Source organism: Aristolochia californica, unplaced genomic scaffold (genome assembly GCF_029961685.1).
Source record: "Aristolochia californica isolate CCGP_79_NKW_82.1479 unplaced genomic scaffold, dmAriCali1.0.hap1 SCAF_8, whole genome shotgun sequence".
NCBI classification, from domain to species: domain Eukaryota; kingdom Viridiplantae; phylum Streptophyta; class Magnoliopsida; order Piperales; family Aristolochiaceae; genus Aristolochia; species Aristolochia californica.
Genome location: NW_027182279.1, coordinates 7514449 through 7535492, shown reverse-complemented (window position 1 = coordinate 7535492; position 21044 = coordinate 7514449). Strand labels below are relative to the sequence as shown.

The 21044-nt window shown below is 39.2% G+C and overlaps 1 protein-coding gene across 1 annotated transcript; it reads left to right on the top strand.

Annotated features, from left to right (window-relative positions):
- The first annotated feature begins 3965 nt into the window (after window positions 1-3965).
- Window positions 3966-6368, top strand: LOC137938932 (high mobility group B protein 9-like). The gene is made up of 6 exons (XM_068784050.1): window positions 3966-4385; window positions 4779-4857; window positions 4974-5136; window positions 5296-5430; window positions 5555-5910; window positions 6006-6368. The coding sequence occupies exons 1-6, from the start codon at window positions 4255-4257 to the stop codon at window positions 6201-6203; spliced, it is 1062 nt and encodes a 353-aa protein (XP_068640151.1). The 5' UTR covers window positions 3966-4254; the 3' UTR covers window positions 6204-6368.
- Window positions 6369-21044: the final 14676 nt, after the last annotated feature.

The window sequence follows — 21044 nt, the reverse complement described above, 5'->3', positions numbered from 1 at the left end:
AATTTTTGTATCAGGTGGACAAGCAAGGATTTATCTTTGTACTTGCTAATATGTGCAAAGAGAGTTGGAAAATAGGATGGATGTTGTTATCATTTGGTATGAGTTGTTAATTAGGAATAGATGTCTTAGCTAATTGTCATATGTACTATATGCTTCTAAGATATTATTATATATTTGGTTAATTAACCTTCAAATTTTGGGCTAAATATCTTATTATTGGAATTGAGACTTATGAGTGCGGGTTTGTGGGCTTTCTTTTATAAGACAACCTTAAATATGTAGACCCTTATATATGGGTTTGTGTGCTTTTATATATATAAAAAAAAAAAATTGTATTTGAAAATACCCCAGGATAAGTGGGTTTCAACTGAATTATATGGATCTTGTCATATTTCTAATAAGATGGTGTAGACCTTACTTGGAATGTCAAGTGGGATGTTGAATTTGTGTTGGGAAGAAACGTGAGTGAGAGAAGTGTTATATTTCAGGTGTTACTATGGATAGTAAGACTCACTTATTCAAATCAAAATTTAAGAGACATTTCACATTCTGTTTTAGAGAAATAGGAGGCAGCAGTAACACCCATAGGAGACTTGGGTTAGTTGATGAGGAATAGAATTCATTTTTGATAGTTGTTTCCTAGTGTTCTCAGTTTGTAGATTAGCAAAGTTGAGGTGGGAAAAAAAAAAAAATAGTTTTACAAGGACGCAGGGACTTCGTCATGCCTGGTATCCTGCAAGTTAGATATCGAGGCGTGACACGTCGATACATTACCTAGTCGTAGTTTTCTAATCCATCCATGGCTGTGATTACCTTTGTTTGGACTTGGGAGCAGCCTCGAATACATAGCGCCACCGATCGATCCTGCTCGAAGATGAATCACAAGAATTTCTCTCAACCCAATTATACAATGCCATGTTTACAGTTGTCGACAACATCTCATCTAAATTTTCCTCACCCCTTCCTAATATCTTCTTCCTGACTGCTCTCTCTCTCTCTCTCCATCTCCTCTTCCAGGCTTCCCTCTTCGGAACACCAATCCTGTGATTTTCCGCCTCCATGGCTGGCAACAGCTCCAAGCCCTTTCACTTCCCCTCTCTGCAATCTCACTTCAATTGGTTTAGTTGAGACACACTAGGTTTATGGAACAATTTGTGCAGATATTGGCTTCCCTCACTATTTATGTGAATTAAGCAAACACAAAATAAAAGAATAGATATTGGCTTCACCATCACTTCTGTCAACCGGCAGCCTTCAAGCACATTCTGGAGATCTGCACTGGCATAAGAAGAAAGCAAGCTGGGTGTAACTTTAGACAATTTGTCTTCTATAATAGGTTCATCTCAGGACTGCACAGCAATTCACCACAGCCTCTATGAATTTCGATGACTTTCTTTGGCTCGAAGAATTGTTGTATGGACTCATAGTCCCACATACCAATTCAAGTCTGTGCAAGTCATGTGGCCATTATTCAATAACAATATGACTATAGTAGAGTACTTTTTAAGGGTAGCTATTTACCTTTCTAAAGGAGAAAGTAGTGGACATGAGAGCAAATTCATGAGTGCTTTTCCTGCATCTGTCACTAAGTTGATTCCATCCTTCAGCAACTCAGCTGCATCCAGAATCTGATTTTAGTAGAAGATATCAAGCCTTTTGTTGACAATGAGAACATGCTATAAGAAATTGCTGTTAATAGCAGTTTTATTTGAACAGTACATTTGTTTTGTCATTATTGCCACCATTTCCATTAACAATATTTTACCCAATCACTATTACATCTAAAAGTGACGATCCCTACTAGAAGATGATGAGCCTTGACAAACATCCGATCAGATTCTGCAAGGATTCAAGCTTTCTCCCAATGTTCTCCTAAGCACGATCCGAACCAACTGTTCTGCCGGATAGCTCACAAATGCTGGCCATTCACATCTTTGAATTGAAAGGCGCAAATGCAGAAAGCATTATGTCCCAAAAAACTGTAATTCTGAAAAAAAGGCTTTGGCCAACAAACATGGTGGCATGGGTTGGCCACAGAACTCATAAAATTGAAAGAGAAAAGAAAATCATAACAGCTTCTATGCTTTAAACCACTTTCGGCAGTTGTGTAAAACCTCATGCTTAGAGTTGACTCACAGAAAACAAAACAGTAATCCAGATTTTTTTAAATGTAAATCAAATCTCAAAAAGGTACAGATAATCAAAATCACAACATGATTCATCACACTTAAGTACGTGCCCATCCCATAGGCAACCGAATGCATTTTAAGGAATCAACCAACATCACACGTCAATTTCTGAGCTCCAAAGTATTGCATCATTCCATGAAGAAACGGTTCTCCATGCCATTTCGGTGAATAGCTGCTCTGCTTGATGGAAGCCACAAAAATTTCTCCAGATCAACGTATAGATCAAACTCATTCTTAAGAATGCAAGCATATATATCGGCACCAAGCCAAAGGTTCATAAACTTTGCAGTTACATATTATACAGCAGGAAGAACCATCCAGTTAAATAGCATTCCTTCGCGATGCAATTCACCTAGAAGAAGATGCATTTCAACTCTATTGAGTTCTTTTTTCTATATAAACTAGAGAAGTAGATTCTTTCTCAAGACCACGAACAAAAAAACAAGGCAGCTAACCGGGATTTCCCGGCTTTTGCATACATAATGGATTGCTCTACACTGGACCCTTATAAGGATTGGGCCTGAATACTTTTGGCTGAAGAAAGAGAAGTTAATTTCATGGGGTCGTCTAAAGCATTTGAAAGAGGGAAAAATCCAACAGAAGATGATGGAGGTATATCAGAGGGATCTTACACACAACCAAGCTGTATCCATTACGATCGCACAAAGGGAGAGAAAAATTGCGGTCTGAGCGACAGAAAACACAGACAAGGGATAGAGGAGAGAGAGAAAGAGAGACGTACCTACAAAACCGACGAATAATCGTCCGGGGAAAGATGGTCGCGCAGAGGAGAAAAAGGTGGACACACCATAGTCCACAGAGAAAGAGGGGAGTCCGTTAAATATTTAATTTTTTCTTTTATTCTCAGGCTGCCAAACACGGTCAAAGTGATTTCTGATTCTCAACCAATAATATCTGATTATTATAAATTTAAATCTATTTTTGGATATATTTTGTTTTTTGTTTTTGAGAATCATTGCTGTATGTAAATTTTGGTTAATTACCATGAATATATTATATCAATTGCTATTAATGGTAAAAGAGACAAATTAAACAAGATTAGAAAAGATAAAAACAAAATAAAATTATGGAAAAAAATTAAATGTTTGAAACAAAAATTAAATTTAAATGGCCATAAATGGAATAATATTTTTTTTATATCTTATATAATATTTAAAAAATATTTGATCATGTGTTATTTCAAATTTACATTTATTTAAATAAAACCCTTAAATAATGTATGATATGTACACTTTTTTGTTTATTTAAATAAATACAAAAAGACCATCAGATAAAAAGTATTATTTAATTCCCCATGTTATGTCCAAATCGAGTTTCTACGCCGTCGGAAATCCCGAACCCCGTCGGATCTCTTCATCGGATTAGTTCAAAACCGTTCTGCAACCAGGACTCAACAAGCGCCGTAAAAGCAGCGAATGACAATTAATCGCCCAATCGAGGGTTCCCATCTTTCCAAACCTCGACAACTGCTTCCACCCACCCGACTCCGCTCCGCCACGCGCCCCCCTCAGCCACCGACCCACCCGGCCATTTCAGGCATTTCACCTCTCCACGCCAAACCCTGCTCGTGATCTCACGTGTTCCTATCCCGTCCCCAAAAAGGTACGGGATCCTGGCCGCTTAATAGAAGACACGGCCTTGATACTTCGAGATGCGACCGCAATCACAGTCGCGGAAGCGTAGAAACTCAGAAGAAAGATCGCTGCCTGCCGAGTCGCCGACATTCTGATCTTCCTAGCTCCCTCTCCTCTCTCCCTTTCGCTCTCGCCTCTCTCTGCAACTCAGAAGCGTCATTATTACTGCGCCGAATGGTTAAATAACACCTTCAAACCTTCTTCATTGCTCAGGGATTAAAATAAATTAAATAAAGTTAATTTTATATAGCCGTTACGTGCCACGCGTCTATGCTCCGCCTCGATCCCCCGTATTTAACCATTGGACTCGCAGCCGCTCGATTCTATCTGATCTTTTGGTTTATAAATATGTACCTGATTCTTTGATTCGGGTTTTCGAGGTATTTCCGATTTCGTGGTTTTGGGTTGGAATGGCGCCGGAAAGTACGCAGGGTATGGAGTATCCTGCGCCGGTGGCAACGCATGAAGAGGTGGTCAGGAATCCTGGGCTTTTCATGGATACTCTCCGGCGGTTCCATTCTGCGATGGGCACCAGATTCATGTATGTTTTTGGCTTTTACTCTTTTTCTTTGTTGGGTGCATTTTCTCTCTATCTTTTTGTATTTTATATTGGAGGAGGGATTTAAAAATGCGCTCTTCGGGATGATGTCTGGAACATGAAAACCAACATTCTCTTCTGGCTTATCGTTTACCTCCCCCCTCGTCCCTTAGGTTTTTGTTTTGGGAACTGTTATGTATTGATACTTGGGATTTCTTATGCATTTCAGTTTCGGAAAGAACATATCTTTATGTATGTTCCGTATTTATTTCTATCAACGAAATAAATTTTCGATAGAAACAAGAATTTACTCCAATCTTCCACTACCTGTGCTCAAAGGGCTTCCCTTGTCTTCTGTGTTTTGTTTGATAAGCTGTCCTGTTTATTATCTTGAAGGATTCCGGTTATTGGGGGGAAAGAGCTAGACCTGCATCTGCTATACCTGGAAGTTACAAAAAGGGGTGGTCTGGAAAAGGTTATACCAAGCAATTCTTATTCTCCAACCTTGATAGATTTCCTTTTGAAGGGTATGTCTTTGTTCACTTATTCCACCTTCTCCGACTCGAAAAGTTCTTGTTTTCCGATGTGCAGGTTGTGGGAGAGAGGAAATGGAAGGAGGTAATAGCAGCATTCAACTTCCCACCAACGACGACGAGCGCCTCCTTCGTTCTCAGAAAATATTACATTAGCTTACTTCACCACTACGAGAAGGTCCACTATTTCGGATTAAAAGGCCCTTTAGTTCCTCCCGCTGGTAAAATTTCATCCCTTTCCGATTCCATTTTTCACTCTTTTGTCCTTTGGGTTTTGGCCCCTGGTTTTCTGTTCTCTGCTCTTTTAGTTGTCTGAACTCTTCTTTGATTCCCCTTCGTTTTTGGCTTGTTCTCCCTTCTTGACTTGTCGATCTTTGAAGTGACTGCGCCTGCGAAAAGCCCTGCATGCAAACCAGCAAGCGCGGATTTGTCAGTGTCTGCGCCTGACGCATTGCAGACGCGAGTGGAAGAGCAGGCACCGCAGCCCAAGAGGCGGAAAAGGCTACAGATCGGAGGTGAGTCACACTCGATATTGGTCGGCTCTCAGACTCAGACTCAGACTCGGACTCGGACTCGTTTTTTGAAACTCGGCGAGTCAGTTTTTCCGACCGAATTAAATTGTTTTGGTCCGTATTTCAGGGCAACTAAATTTCCCGGTTGTCGGAATTATCGATGCGAAATTCGATAACGGGTACTTGGTAACTGTGAAGATCGGTGCAGAGCTCCTCCGCGGCGTACTGTTCCACCCATCAACTCCATCCGCCTCGGAAAACCCTCAGCTCCTAACCGGCGCTTCTCCTACTCGTCTACACCGGCGACGGAAGAGAGGGCGGAGGCGCTGGGACCCCTCTCATCCGAAACCCAACCGGAGCGCCTACAACTTCTTCTTCGCAGAGAAACATTCTACGCTCAAAGTACTATACCCGCAGCGAGAACGTGAATTCAGTAAAATGATCGGCGCGTCATGGAACAAGCTGACGGAGGAAGAGAGGACGGTGAGGGGGTAGAAACTTGCTGGGGGAGAGTCAATGTCAATGTTCTGTTTTCACCGGTTATTTACCCTTACATTCTCTATTATAATTCCTCGCAGATATATCAGGATTGTGGGCTGAAAGACAAGGAGAGGTACAAGAGGGAAATGCAGGAGTACACGGAGAGACTGAAACTAGTGCAAGAACCTCCGCCTCCCGTGAGACTCCTGGAAGCCGCACCAACCGTGGAGATTGGAAGAGCAGCTTCTTCTTCTCAAATGGACACCAAGAGCGAGTCCACAACCTCGGACATTTGATGCCATTTGTTCATACATAAATCTGCGAGCTTCGTTTCTCTCAGATTTAGAAACGTTTGCTACTCAGTATAGTTTACTAACAGAAATCAAACAAGGACTCGGCCTTTGGAGAATTTTAAATTCATTTGTTTGGTAATCTTGGGATTGCTTGAGAGAGGTGGCTAATGGTTTAAAAATTCTCTTTTGAAAATGGCCTGTGTTTTTAGTCTTCCTTGGTAATCATACGATGAAGCTTTGCGAATTCTTTAGGTATTGAAGTGTGACACGATGGGTGGGTAGGCCTCCATGCTTTTCTTTGAATCCAAGCTTCTTGGATAGTAAACAACTTGGGAGTGAAGATTCGTCAAGTGCTTTAGATATATGTTTGTTAGAAAATGGTGTAGGATGGTGTACATCATTATTCACCATTTAAGAGGATTTGCGTATTCTCAGTCCATATCGTTTTAGTCAACAGTGAATTATGTAGAACAATAATGACATCGTCTGATTTCCAAATATGAACAGTTATCTCAGCCGTTTAATCTTGAGATGGTCGTTGTTGAGATAGCTATTTTGCACTACATAGATCAAACTTATTCAAATATATCATCTTCTATTATATCATATTTTAATAATATTTTGTAATATAAAATTTAAGAATAAATACCAACTAGGAGTTCATTTAAGAGCAATTAAAGGTATAAAATAATTCCTGAGCTGCAAATATAGCATCTACCAGAGATATTGGCTAGCCCAGTCCCAATAAAAAAAAAACTCACAAATATAAATTTAGATAAATTGTTTCAACAAGGGAAAAACAAATGTTGTCTTGGTCCAATTTTCAAATAACGCAACACACACAAGGTAACTTTCATTTGTGGTTTTGCATGATGTGTGCATGAATCTACTTAATACATGGACCAAATAGGAGATATCTGGCCTGGTAATAGTCAATTCACAGGTTTAATATACAAAAATCCACTATCTTTTAAAATTAGAAAACCACTTATCCTCTACCTCCCACGTAGAATTTTCTAGTCAAGCATGAACCCTTTGAACAAGAATTTTAGCAAAGAAGTGCCCTTAAAACATTGGTGAAACAACTCTTCCTTAAATCGATGAGGGGTTGCGTCGAGAGATTGTTATCCTCAAGGTCAGACAAAATGGAAACAATAACATGTTGATCTCCCACACAAGGCTTCATAGAAGATTGGATGAATATAAAGATGTAACTTGACCAACAATAACATGTTGATCTCCCACACAAGGTTTCATAGAAGATTGGATGAATATAAAGATGTAACTTGACCAACCTATTGTACAAAAGCCAAAAAAGTCAAGGGGGGGGGGGGCGAGTTGGTTGATGAAAGGGTTGGTGCTTTTTGTGCTTCTTATTATATTACAATCAGATTTGTTTCTATTCCCAATTCAATTGGTTCATTTCGAACCTTCATCTTAGGGCAAGTAAAGACTCTTTTAAATCATTCACACATGTTGGCTAAGTTCATGAACTAGTATTGAAGGATGGTGGCCATAGAGAACTTCAAAGGGGAATGCTTCATGGCAGTGTGGTAGGTATTGTATAAGCATATTCGTCCTATGGTAAAACCAACACTATGTTTTTACTTTATCCTTGAAAAATAGTAAAGATAAGTCTCTAAGTAGCAATTATGTATATTGGCTTTATATGGTCTCCAAGGACAACCTCAGAGGGGAAGTGAAAAGGTTAATCAAGTCTAATGACGAATTTTCAATTTATTCTCTTACTTGATACACAACTATTAAATATTCAATGACAAATATTAAATTTAAATCAAACTTCACAACCACAATCAATACACTAAGATTTATAGAGGTCCATGTTAGAACTATCACAAACTGTGACTATTTTTTAAACTAAATCAATACAAACAACTATCAAGGCAATCCATGACAAATACACCAGTATTTTATTTTTATAGTGGATCATAACGTGACACTATCTCAAATTATTAATCCACTCCGAAGGTGTTTCTACCTAACAGCTAAATCACTATGTTTATATACCAAATAGCATCTATAGCAGTAGACCTCAAATATCCAATTATAGCACCTCCCTAATAATTGGCACTTGTTGTGACCATCTATTAGGTACAAACACTAACACCCTCAAAAACGATTTTCAACAATAGCTACCAATCAACTTATCCAATACCTGATTGGTTTGTAACACAACAAAGATTACTTGTTTTTCAATTAAGCACAAAACCTTTTTAATCCGGCAGATACTATAATGAAAAGAACAAATAAAGATCTTATCCTTAATTAATTCTCCCACCAAAATTAGCAACTCGATTTAATTTAGATAAATGATTTCAAAATATAAGATTAATAGAATTTTTTTTAAAAACATTTTGAATCAGAGTTAGAGAAGCTATTGTATTACCCCCTACTTAGAGCTTATTATGATAAACTCACGGCCAAATTCTTAGAACATAATTCACCAATAATTTTAAAATAAGCTTAGGCAAAGTTCAACATGAAAAATATTAGTATATACTTAAGATTTCAAATTATAAGGTACAAATACTTAGTTTTTTTAAGTACACCTGGTTTTGGCTCTTTGATAAATCTCATATTGGTTTACAATGTGAGGAGTGTGAGAATACTTCTTTTTTGTTATAACAATCAATGGTTTTTAGTGTAGGGCATGAAAACTTTTAAATGGACAAGACTAAATGGTCTAAAAACTACCCATATGAGTCTTGTTTCTCCCACAAAATTACAATGTCATATTACCAAATTTAGTCAAATCAATAAAAAAAACTTAAAAAAATAATGCTAATTCATGATTTGAGCTACTAATCACACTGATAAGTCACTTATAAATTATCGTGACCTATATTGGTCGAATCAAATCTTTGAAGCATTTTCGAAACTTTTTCTTAGAGAATGTCGGTCGGTTTGCTAAGATCTAATTGAATGATCTTCATATCTTGCACTTTCTAATTTTCTCAATGCCCTCGTACAACTAGAAGAATAGGTACTTACGACGCCTTTTCTCTCCCGTCATTCGAACAAATTAGGTTCAATTAGACAGTCTTCCTTGGTGTTGCATGATTTCTTTTTGGTCTTTATTGGATGGGTCATCGGGTAGGCAAAACAAATGGACCTTGATACAAGATTTTCTCTCTCCAATCGATCAAACACTAGTTTAGACGGTCAACCTTTATCGTAGCATCCTCTTCATCATGTCTTAATGTGCTTTGATCATTCGGTCATTTGGGTAGACTATTCTATTGGTTTCAAGATCCCCAATGATATAATTTTGATGACAAAAAACACAAACTATTTATGATTTGCACTGAGGTGTGCTTGTACCTCTAAAAAGGCCCAAAAGAAAACTTTTCATAGAACAATGTTTGAACCAGCATGGATTGATTGAATGGTCCATACAAAAAGGGAAAGCAAGAAACTATGCCAAAAAAAATCGTTTGAAGGGCCTAGCGGTACTATCCGATTGGACAAGAGAGTATCACCACAGTAAGCAAGGAAAGCTAATGTAATTGGATGAAATAAAGTCACTCATCCAAGTGAGAAGAAAGGGAACTCTTTGGGAATTTGTTGTAGTGACCAAATGATTAGCCCAATGAAAGACGAACAGTGAAGAAGAAGAAGAAAACCAAAATATAAAGGCTGATTGATTGCTTGATAGTCGATCAATTGATAGGAGAGAAAACTCTCATTTCAAAATCATTCACTTAGACAAACGAACAATCAAGTGCATGAGAAAAGATAATTGAAGGTTGATAAACTAGATTGCATGAATCATGAATAGTAGTTGGAAGATTTCATTTCATGAATCATTAGAATGGTTTAGCCAAAGAAGCCAAACACACAAAGGATGAAGTAGAGGCATTTGATGAACATCATCTGACCAGTGATCTGTTAAGATTTACTTTAAGATTTATTTCCTTAAAGAGAAATCATGTAAATATTCTGTAAATCCGGTGATTATGTAATCCCGTTAATCACTCATAAGTCTTCCATGTATATTCTCTAAAACGGCTATTTAAGCCGACGATGTGAATGAGAAATCACAATTGAATGTGAATTATTATTTTTGAGTTGGTATCAGAGCAGGAGATCATCTCCTTCTCCTTCTCGTCGCCGAAGAGCAGAGCAAAGCTCTGTTCCGTAGTCGTAGTAGAAGAACCGTAATCTAAACTCTGTTTCGCCGCAAAACAGAGTTGTTCGGAAGCTCCGCAGGCCACCGCCGCCGATCTTCTACCAGAAAGCTTCGTCAAGATGTTCCGCAGGCCTCCGACGACTGTATCCGAGCCACTGCTCGGCCTTCCATCAGAAAGCTTCGCCGACCAATGACTTGCCGCGAAACAGAACTGTTCGGACGTTCTGCAGGCCGTCGACGATCGTAGCCGAGCCACTGCTCGGACCTCAGCAGACCTTCACCGACGACGGTCTTCCAGAAAATCGTCAGCCCAGCTGACGCCGGCGAAGGGGAAGAGACCACTGTTGAGACGAAATTTCGTCGTCTCGACGAAGAAGAAGAGGTACAGTAAAAAAAATTTCATTTTTTTGAACTTAGGTCTGTTAATTTAATTTTTTGCCGAGTGGACGGACCATCAGCCCAGCTAAGCGAACCGGACCAGTCCAAAGCAGTTTACGGACCGGACCGGACCGGACCGAACCAGGTAGATTTTTTGAAAGCGAACCGGACCATACTGAATCAGTTTACGGACCGGACCGGACCAATATTTTTTAAAAGCGAACCAGACCAGACCAGACCAAATCACTCTACGGACCTTCTTTTCATCATGTCGAAGGAATTAGCACCGATTATTCATGTGCAATCTGAAAACTCTGTATTTAAAACCAGTGTCACTCTTACCGAAGTCAACTATGATGTATGGTCCCAGATCATGGAGATGCAAATTGCGGGACGAGAAAAACTCGAATATATTATGGGGAAAACACCATTCCTACATGAAACGGATACCTCCTATGCGAAATGGTATGCTGAAAATCAAAAAGTCAAGGGGTGGTTGTTAACCTCTATGTCACCAGATATTATGAAGCGCTATATTCGGCTGCGTACCGCACGCAAAATATGGAGTGCTTTGGAAAAAGGCTTTCTATGATGAGTCAGATGAATCACAATTATTTTCATTAAATCAGAGAGCTTTCTCCACCAAACAGACTGGTCATCTTTTATCAACATATTATGGTGATCTGGTGGAAATCTTTCAAGAACTCAATCATCGTGACAGGACTATAATGAAAGATCCTGATGATGTTATCGCTTATAGGAAATCCGTTGAAAGATTGCGTGTTCATATTTTCTTAAACGGATTGGATGCAGAATTCGAACAAGTCCGTGGCGAAATTCTCAGAAAAGACCCGATATTGGATCTTGAAGAAGCCTATGCTTATGTACGTCATGACTCTGTTCGTAGAACCACTTTAAATAGTGAAGTTGACCGTGTTGAGACATCTGCGATGGTAGCACGTCGAGCTAAGCCTAAAACAGTTCGACCAACTGGTCCTAACAGTTATCAAAATCGAACATCAGGATCTCAGAATCGTAGCTATGAGGTTGGAACAACCAAACCAGAGCGCATTTGTACTCACTGTGGGGAGACTAGGCATACAAAGGAACGATGTTATGAACTTATCGGGTATCTAGAATGGTGGGATCCTACAAAAGCGCCTCGCAAACGGAACTCCAAATCAAATAATCATGCTTCCATTGTAGTAGCAGAGCCTTCCACCTCTCACACAACTGAGGATGCATCAGTCTTAATCGCTACATCTGGTAAGGTTCTTAATACTTCCACTCCTAGTAGAAATAGTGAATGGATAATTGATTCTGGCGCTACTGATCATATGACCTTTGACAATCATCATGTTAAAAGTATGAAACCATCTGAACAACATATTGTATCTACAGCAAATGGTACTCCATCTCACGTTATTGGAGAAGGTTCTATCACTCTCACTGAAAATCTGAGTCTTGATTCTGTATTAGTTGTTCCAACCCTCAATCATAATCTATTATCAGTTGCTCAAATAACTCGTACTCTGCATTGTATTGTGGTTTTTTGGCCTAACCTTTGTGTTTTTCAGGACATTCGAACTCAGAAGACAATTGGGTATGGTACTAGAAGGGGGAAACTCTATTACCTTGATCTGCAACCAGAAAGTTTTGATCAGTTAGCCCAAGCGTTCTCCATGAAGAATAAATCTGCAGATTCTGACATTTGGTTATGGCATAAACGGTTGGGTCATTCATCCTTTGGTTATTTAAAGAAATTGTTTCCTACACTTTTTTCAAAACTATCTATTTCAGATTTTAAGTGTGATGTATGTGAATTGGCGAAAAGTCATCGCGTTCCATTCCAAATAAGCATGAATAGGAGCTCAGCACCGTTTATGATTATTCACTCTGATGTGTGGGGTCTAGCAAAAATAGCCACTCTTAGTGATAAGCGATGGTTTGTTTCTTTTATTGATGATCACACCCGTATGACTTGGATTTGTTTAATGAAGTCAAAAAGTGAAGTTGGTTCGTTGTTCAAACAATTTCACAGAATGATAGTCACTCAGTATCATTTTGCAATACGAACTCTTCGAAGTGACAATGGTGGAGAATTTGTGAATCAAATTTTCAAAGAATATCTAGATGATCATGGTATTACTCATCAAACTACTTGTCCGTACACCCCTCAGCAAAATGGGGTTGCAGAGCGAAAGAACCGCCACCTTCTTGAGGTTGTTCGAGCTTCCTTGTTTGAAGCTCATATGTCGGCCAGTTACTGGGGTGAAGCTATCACAACTGCAGCTTAGCTTATCAATCGAATACCCTCGAGTGTGTTACAATTTAAGACTCCCTTGAGTGTTCTTCATAAAACCATAAGTTCACCTACTGTGCCGAATCTGCCACCTAAAGTTTTTGGGTGTGTAGCCTTTGTTCACCTCCATAAGTCATTGAGACATAAATTGGAACCCCGAGCTCTCAAGTGTGTTTTTGTTGGTTATGCTCAACATCAGAAAGGTTATCGTTGTTATCATCCTCCCTCTCGAAAATTGTATGTCACTCTTGATGTGGTATTTCACGAAGAAAATATATATTATTCTACTCCCGAGTCTTCAATACAGGGGGAGAACATGATTGAATTGAAGAATCTTTATCATCAGTTGGATATCTTGGATACTACAAGTGGTCAATATTCTGATTACAGCTGTGGACATCAAAATGATACAAATCAACATGATTCACAGGATGGAGAAAGACAAGACCAGATGGAAGTGATGCAACCAGAGTCTCAACAGCCATCTTCCCCCCTTCATAATGTACCAATGGATCAATTGCCTTCTGAGTCTGAGTCCATGTCTGAACCTCAGGTAAGTTCCGAAACTCAACTAAGAGTGCTACCTCATCGAACCACGAGAGGAAAACCTAGAGTCAATTATGAACCTCTTCTCACCTCTAAATCTCAGTATCCCATGCATAATTTTGTGTCTTATCATAGATTGTCAAAGGCAAATGAAGTATTTGTGAATCAATTATCTGCTATATCTATTCCTAATAGTGTGCAGGAAGCCTTGAAAGATCCTAAATGGAAAGAAGCCATGAATGAAGAAATGAGGTCCCTTCAAAAGAATTCAACATGGGAAGTGGTTGACCTACCTATAGGAAAGACACCAGTTGGATGCAGGTGGGTATTTACCATTAAATATAAAGCCGATGACACCATTGAAAGGTTCAAAGCAAGGCTTGTCGCCAAAGGATATACTCAAACCTACGGGATCGATTATATGGAGACATTCGCACCAGTGGCCAAAATCAACACCGTTCGGATTCTTCTATCTCTGGCTGTGAATCTTGATTGGCCCTTATATCAGTTCAATGTAAAAAATGCATTTTTGCACGGAGATCTCCAAGAAGAAGTATATATGGAATTACCTCCTGGATGCATTATGCAAAACAAAGGATGCAAACAAGTATGTAAATTGAAGAAATCTCTATATGGTTTGAAGCAGTCCTCGAGGGCGTGGTTTGGAAGGTTCACGAAGTTTATGAAATCTATCGGATACAAGCAAAGCAACTCAGATCATACTCTCTTCCTGAAATATAACAAAGAGGCCATCACAACTCTTATTGTATATGTTGATGATATGATAGTAACTGGGAATGATCCAGAAGAAAAGAAATCATTGCAAAGTCGTCTGGCTAGAGAATTTGAAATGAAGGATCTTGGTTACTTAAAATATTTTCTTGGCATTGAAGTGTCCAGATCAAAGGAAGGAATTTTTCTATCTCAACGAAAATATGCTTTGGATTTATTGAAGGAAACTGGAATGACAACATGTAGTCCAGTCAGTACTCCTATGGAAGAAAATCTGAAACTGGGAATACATTCAGATCAAGTTCCAGCTAACAAAGAGCGTTATCAGAGACTAGTTGGGAGGTTAATGTATCTTGCACATACCCGACCAGACTTAGCTTATGTACTAAGTGTGGTTAGTCAATTTATGCACTCTCCAAGTGAAGAACATATGAATGTCGTTAACCGTATCCTACACTACTTGAAATCATCTCCAGGGAAAGGAATTTTATTTAAAAAGGGAGGTGACTTGAAAATTGAAGGTTATACCGATGCCGATTGGGCTGGGTCAATAGAAGATCGACGGTCTACATCTGGATACTTTACATTTGTAGGTGGAAATTTGGTCACTTGGAGAAGTAAGAAACAAGAGGTGGTGGCTAGATCTTCAGCTGAAGCTGAATATAGGGGAATGGCCAAGGCAATATGTGAATTATTATGGATAAAAAATCTGATACAAGAACTACATATTGAGCAGACAAGTCCTATGAAATTATATTGTGACAATAAGGCCGCATGTGAGATTGCCCACAACCCAGTCCAGCATGATAGAACTAAACATGTTGAAGTTGATAGACACTTTATTAAAGAAAAGTTAGAAGCAAGAATCATTGAAGTCCCTCATGTTCGATCTGAGGATCAACTTGCCGATGTGCTAACCAAGGCAGTGTCTTACCGAGTTTTTTAACAAATGTCTTGACAAGTTGGGCATAAGTGATATCTATGCACCAACTTGAGGGGGAGTGTTAAGATTTACTTTAAGATTTATTTCCTTAAAGAGAAATCATGTAAATATTCTATAAATCCGGTGATTATGTAATCCCGTTAATCACTCATAAGTCTTCCATGTATATTCTGTAAAACGGCTATTTAAGCCGACGATGTGAATGAGAAATCACAATTGAATGTGAATTATTATTTTTGAGTTGATCACTCGTCTGAATATCCTATTATTGAAAAGCTAAAACGAGAAAGATAGATCTTCAAAATCTTTAATTGACCTATCTCTATGATTAGCAGTTCATCATGAAAATTTTAAGTATTTTATCGATATTTTAAGATGAGATTTATTGAGTTTCACAATAGGATAAAGGTTTGTTTCTAAGCTCAAGGGTGGGGTTCAACTTTTGAACATTAAGGACTTGTTTATTTAAGATATTTTCCCCCCAAACCAAACTCTCTCTAGTTTCGTAAGTAAGAATCAACTACTCCCAACTGTTCTTACATTGATATAAAAATTGCCAATAAATTTGGGCATTGAGAAAGCCACCTAGAAAGAGCTAACTACTTATGGTGCTTTTATTTTGAAATATTTTATTACTTAGCATATTTCATGTTAGAATCATAGTTCTCATACTATGAAATCATCTCATGCATTCTAGGAATCAAATTTGGAGGGGCTCTTATTCAATATTGATAATTTGGGGCTGCATCTTTAAAATTAAATTATTAATATGCACTTATTTTGAAATCTTTGATTGATTTTTGTCAAGTGTGATTGAACAATAGCTCTTTCACTTTAAAATCAAGTTAAAATTGTTTAGAGAAATTACTTATGGTGATAAATTCTCAAATCCATTGATATGGTCCCTAGCCATGGATTGAGTAACTCGGCGTGGGATTTGTGAATCCAACACAGTAATAGAGCTGCTGCTCTTGGTAAGGCTGAAAAAGAGTCTCCATTTCTTTGGCTGATCTTGGATAGGAGGAAAGCAGCCTCCTTTGTGAACCTAGGTGGTTGTTCTCAGTAAGGGCAGAGAGCCCTTGTTGCTGCTGCTCGGACAGGAGGGGAAAGGTCCCCTTTGCTGCTCATGGTTGAGAGGATTTACAACCCTCTCTGCTGCTGCTCGGGTTAGGGGCTGAAAGCCTCTAACTTGGATAGTCCTCGGATCAGAGGTTAGGGGTTCCTAACCTAGGAGGTTGCTGGCTTTGAAGCTGAAGCACCTCTCTAGAGTTGCTCTCAGTTTGGGGTTTGGAAACCCTTGCCCTTGCTCGGAATGAAGGAGAGAAGTTCCCTCTTGCTGTTGTGGATGTAGGAGAGGCTACAACCTCTAATTGAACTCGGAAATAGAAAATCAATCCTTCCCCCTTGGCTTCAGTAAGATCAATGCAAACCAGAATTCAAAAGATAAGAATAAACCCAAAATCAAGAGAGAACTATACCTGGAGCTCATCAAGGAGACCTCCCAAACCCTAGAGCTCGTCAAGGAGAACTCCAAACCTTGTTTAACCTAATTAAATGCTTGTCTTTCTTCTATTTCTGTACTCTCTAAATAGGGTTTGACGTCATTAGAGTTTTAGGGCTTAAATTGATAATTCTGCCACTGCGATCTGGATCCTTACATACTTAATGAAAAAATATACTTAAAGCAATATAAAATATGAAATTTAAAAGTCATTAACTCAGTGATTCATTGCCGCATCATTTGGGTGATTCGGTGAGCTATTGAGTCCTCAACATCTGCCCCCTCCTCGGTGGAGAAAAAGATTGTCCTCAAGCTCGTAAGTTGGGTAGAACTATTTGAAGTTAGCCACCTGTTCCCATGTAGCAGCCTCTTGTTCGGTGTCCTTATAATATAATAGAATCTCCCACTGGTCATTAATACGATGGGCACAGAATACCATAGCTGGAGTAAGAATAACCCGTCCATTGTTCACCGGAGGAAGGGACGGGATTGACGAAGGAGGTGGACCCTTAAAGGGTTTAAGTAAGGAGACATGGAACATCTCATGAAGTTTAGCCATTGCGGGAAGTTGCAGATGATAGGCGACTGGCCTGATGCGTCGAATTATAGAGAAAGGCCTAAAGTATTTTGGATAAAGTTTATGACGGTGTTGGCCTGCTAGTGAGTGTTGGCGGTAAGGATGGAGTCGTAACCAGACATAGTCACCTTCCTTGTATGAGACATCCTGGTGTCCCTTGTCATAGAAGTCCTTCATACGAACTTGTACTTTGAGGAGGCGATCCAAAATATTCTGTAGCACCTTGTCCCGTTCAATGAGTGCTTGGTCAATAGAGTCCGTGTGGATGGAGCCAGGAGTATACGAGAGAAATCGAGGAAGATCTTTGCCATATAGAACGCTGAAGGGAGAAGACTATAAAGTGGTGTGGAAGGAAGTGTTGTAACAATATTCTACCAATATTCTACCCACAATAGCCATTGAACCCAGTTTTTAGGACGATTGCCCACAAGACATCGGAGATACATTTCCACGGTGCGGTTAACTACCTCTATTTTACCGTTTGTTTGAGGATGATATGATGATGAGAACCTCAACTTGGTGCCACATAGACGACACAGTTCACGCCAAAAAGTGCTGGTAAAGACCGCATCACGATCATTGACAATCGATTCAGGAATACCATGTAAACGAACAATATACTTGAGAAATATCTACTCCACTCTGGATGCTGTATATGGGTGTGCCATGGGGATAAAGGGAACATATTTGGAGAACCGATCCACCACCACAAATAATATCAACTTGCCGGAAGATTGTGGAAGACCTTCGATGAAGTCCATAGAAATATCAGCCCACACCTATGTAGGAAGTGCCAAAGGCAGTAGAAGACCTGCGGGACTTAAGTGTTCGGCCTTGTTGCGTTGACACACCAGACAAGATGTTACATATCCTGCAATGGAGGACTTCATAGCTTGCCAATAGAAATCTGCTCGAATGCGATGCAATGTTTTCTGGATGCCTTCCTGAGAGTTGTCACGGTATGCAGAGATGATGGATGAAACCAAATCCAAAGTGTGTGTGATATATAATCATAATTTGTTATAGATAAGAGAATCCTGAATGGTCCATCTAGATTTCAGGGCCCCCTCTATAATTTTCTTATGCATATCGAGAAGAACCGGATTGCTGGCATTGCCCTCGTTGACCAAGTCTAAAGAATAAAATGAGGCTGGCTGATAGCTTATATAAGCAGCGGAGTCTTTGAACGTTGTGACAAGGCATCGACTGCCTTGTTTAACCTACCTGCGTTGTATCCCACTGTAAAGTCGAATCCTACCAATTTATCGATCCAGTGTTGTTGAGGAGAAGTCGTGAGTCATTCCTCCAACAAATATTTAAGGCTGTAATGATCAGTACGAATAAGAAATGCACGACCCCATAAGTATGGGCGACAATGTTGGATAACTTTGGCCAACCCGATTAACTCACGTTCATATGCTGGTAATTTGTGATGTCGTACTGCCAACTGTCTACTGAAATATGCAATAGGGTGAAAGTGCTACTGTAGAACGGCCCCAATGCCCCCACCTGATGTGTCACACTCGACCTCAAATAAATCTTCAAAATTGGGAAGTTGTAGAACTAGTGCGGATGCAAGAGCTAGTTTGAGATCTGAGAAAGACTGTGTGGCCTGATCATTCCAAATAAAGAAATTTTTCTTGAGGACATTTTTCAATGGTGCTGCTATCGGTCCATAGTTCCTGATAAATTTTCTATAACATCCTGCCAATCCCAAAACCCCTCTCAAAGCAGAGGTATTCATAGGTTACAACCAATCAGTAATATCTTGAATTTTCTCTGAATCAACTATGACCCCATCATGGGAAATAATATGGCCGAGATAGGCCACATGTGATGTCGCAAATGAACATTTTGATTTCTTTATATATAATTGATGGGCACGTAACAGTTAAAATACCAATCTTAAATGCTCTAAATGCTAATGTCTAGATTGGCTGTAAATGAGTATGTCATCAAAGAAAACAAGTACAAATTTGCGAAGATAGTTTCAGAATACCTCGTTCATTAATGCCTGGAATGTGGATGGGGAGTTGGATAAACCAAATGGCATGACCACAAATTCAAAGTGGCCATGATGAGTACGGAAGACAGTTTTCTTGATGTCGTATGGATGCATACGAACCTGATGATATCCGGAGCGCAAGTCCAATTTGGTGAATATATATGACATGTGCAATTAATCTAAAAGCTCCTCCACCACAAGAATAGGGAAATTATCTTTCACAATTTGGGCATTCAAATTCCGATAATCGACACAAAATCGCCATGTACCATCATGTTTCTTAACGAGGAGGACTAGTGACAAAAATAGTGAACGGTTGCTGCAAATAAGGCCTTGTTGTAGCATGGCTTGGCACTGTCTTTCAATTTCATCTTTCTAGAGGAGTGGGTATCGATAAGGTCGAACGACCACATCATTAACGCCTGGAATGTGGATGGGGAGTTGGATAACCCAAATGGCATGACCACAAATTCAAAGTGGCCATGATGAGTACGAAAGGCAGTTTTCTTGATGTCGTATGGATGCTTACGAACCTGATGATATCCGGAGCGCAAGTCCAATTTGGTGAATATATATGACAAGTGCAATTAATCTAAAAGCTCCTCCACCACAAGAATAGGGAAATTATCTTTCACAGTTTGGGCATTCAAATCCCGATAATCGACACAAAATTGCCATGTACCATCATGTTTCTTAACGAGGAGGACTGGTGACAAAAATGGTGAACGGTTGCTGCGAATAAGGCCTTGTTGTAGCATGGCTTGGCACTGTCTTTCAATTTCAATTTTCTGGAGGAGTGGGTATCGATAAGGTCGAACGACCACCACTTCGGAGCCCTGTTTTAAACATATCCAATGGTGACAGTGCCTCAAGGGAGGCAGCCCGGAGGGCTCTTGGAACAAGTCCAAGAATTCATCCAGGAGATGTTATATATTGCTGTCCGAATTGTCTTGTGTGTGAATCGTATGAATGTGATGTGGCTTGTCCACATGACTACCCTATAATAGTACATGTTGTCCGCCCATTTCAAAACTCATAGTTAAAGCAGTAAAATCCCATAAAATAGGGCCTAAAGTTTGCAATCATTTAATACCCAATACCATATTGAACCCAACTAAAACTATGACAAAAAATTCTAAATGAAAGAAAGTCATACAGATTGAGAATTTTAATTTTTTTCTGATGTTATAGTTAGGAAATTTTTCTCCATTGGCAACCGAAACTGTTGCTGTTGAGTGTGGAAGTATTTGTAGTTGAAGGTGTTGAGCAGTGGTCCAACTAAGAAAATTATGTGTAGTTCTCGCACACTGGAACTTTGACAAAATGTTCATAACAAGAGACCAACTTGGCAAGGAGACCGGAACACTACCTATAGCTGGTAAGGGAGACGAAACACTAACCCTCAGATAGTTTCTCCAGCAGGGCAACAGGCCAAAAATCATACCAGTATTACTCCTGCAACAGATAATTATGTAGAACAATAATGACATCGTCTGATTTCCTAATATGAACAGTTATCTCAGCCATTTAATCTTGAGATGGTCGTTGTTGAGAAAGCTATTTTGTAGTACATTCATCAACCTTAGTCAAATATATCATCTTCTATTATATCATACTCTAATAATATTTTGCAATAAAAATTTAAGAATAAATACCAAGTGGGAGTTCATTTAAGAGCAATTAAAGGTATAAAATAATTCCTGAGTTGCA

Bases quoted from the DNA above. Each gene is read 5' to 3' on its own strand.
- LOC137938932 (XM_068784050.1), top strand. From the start codon at position 4,255: ATGGCGCCGGAAAGTACGCAGGGTATGGAGTATCCTGCGCCGGTGGCA. The intron at 5,137-5,295 runs GTAAAATTTCAT...CGATCTTTGAAG, and splicing joins CCCTTTAGTTCCTCCCGCTG to TGACTGCGCCTGCGAAAAGC. The intron at 5,431-5,554 runs GTGAGTCACACT...TCCGTATTTCAG, and splicing joins GAAAAGGCTACAGATCGGAG to GGCAACTAAATTTCCCGGTT.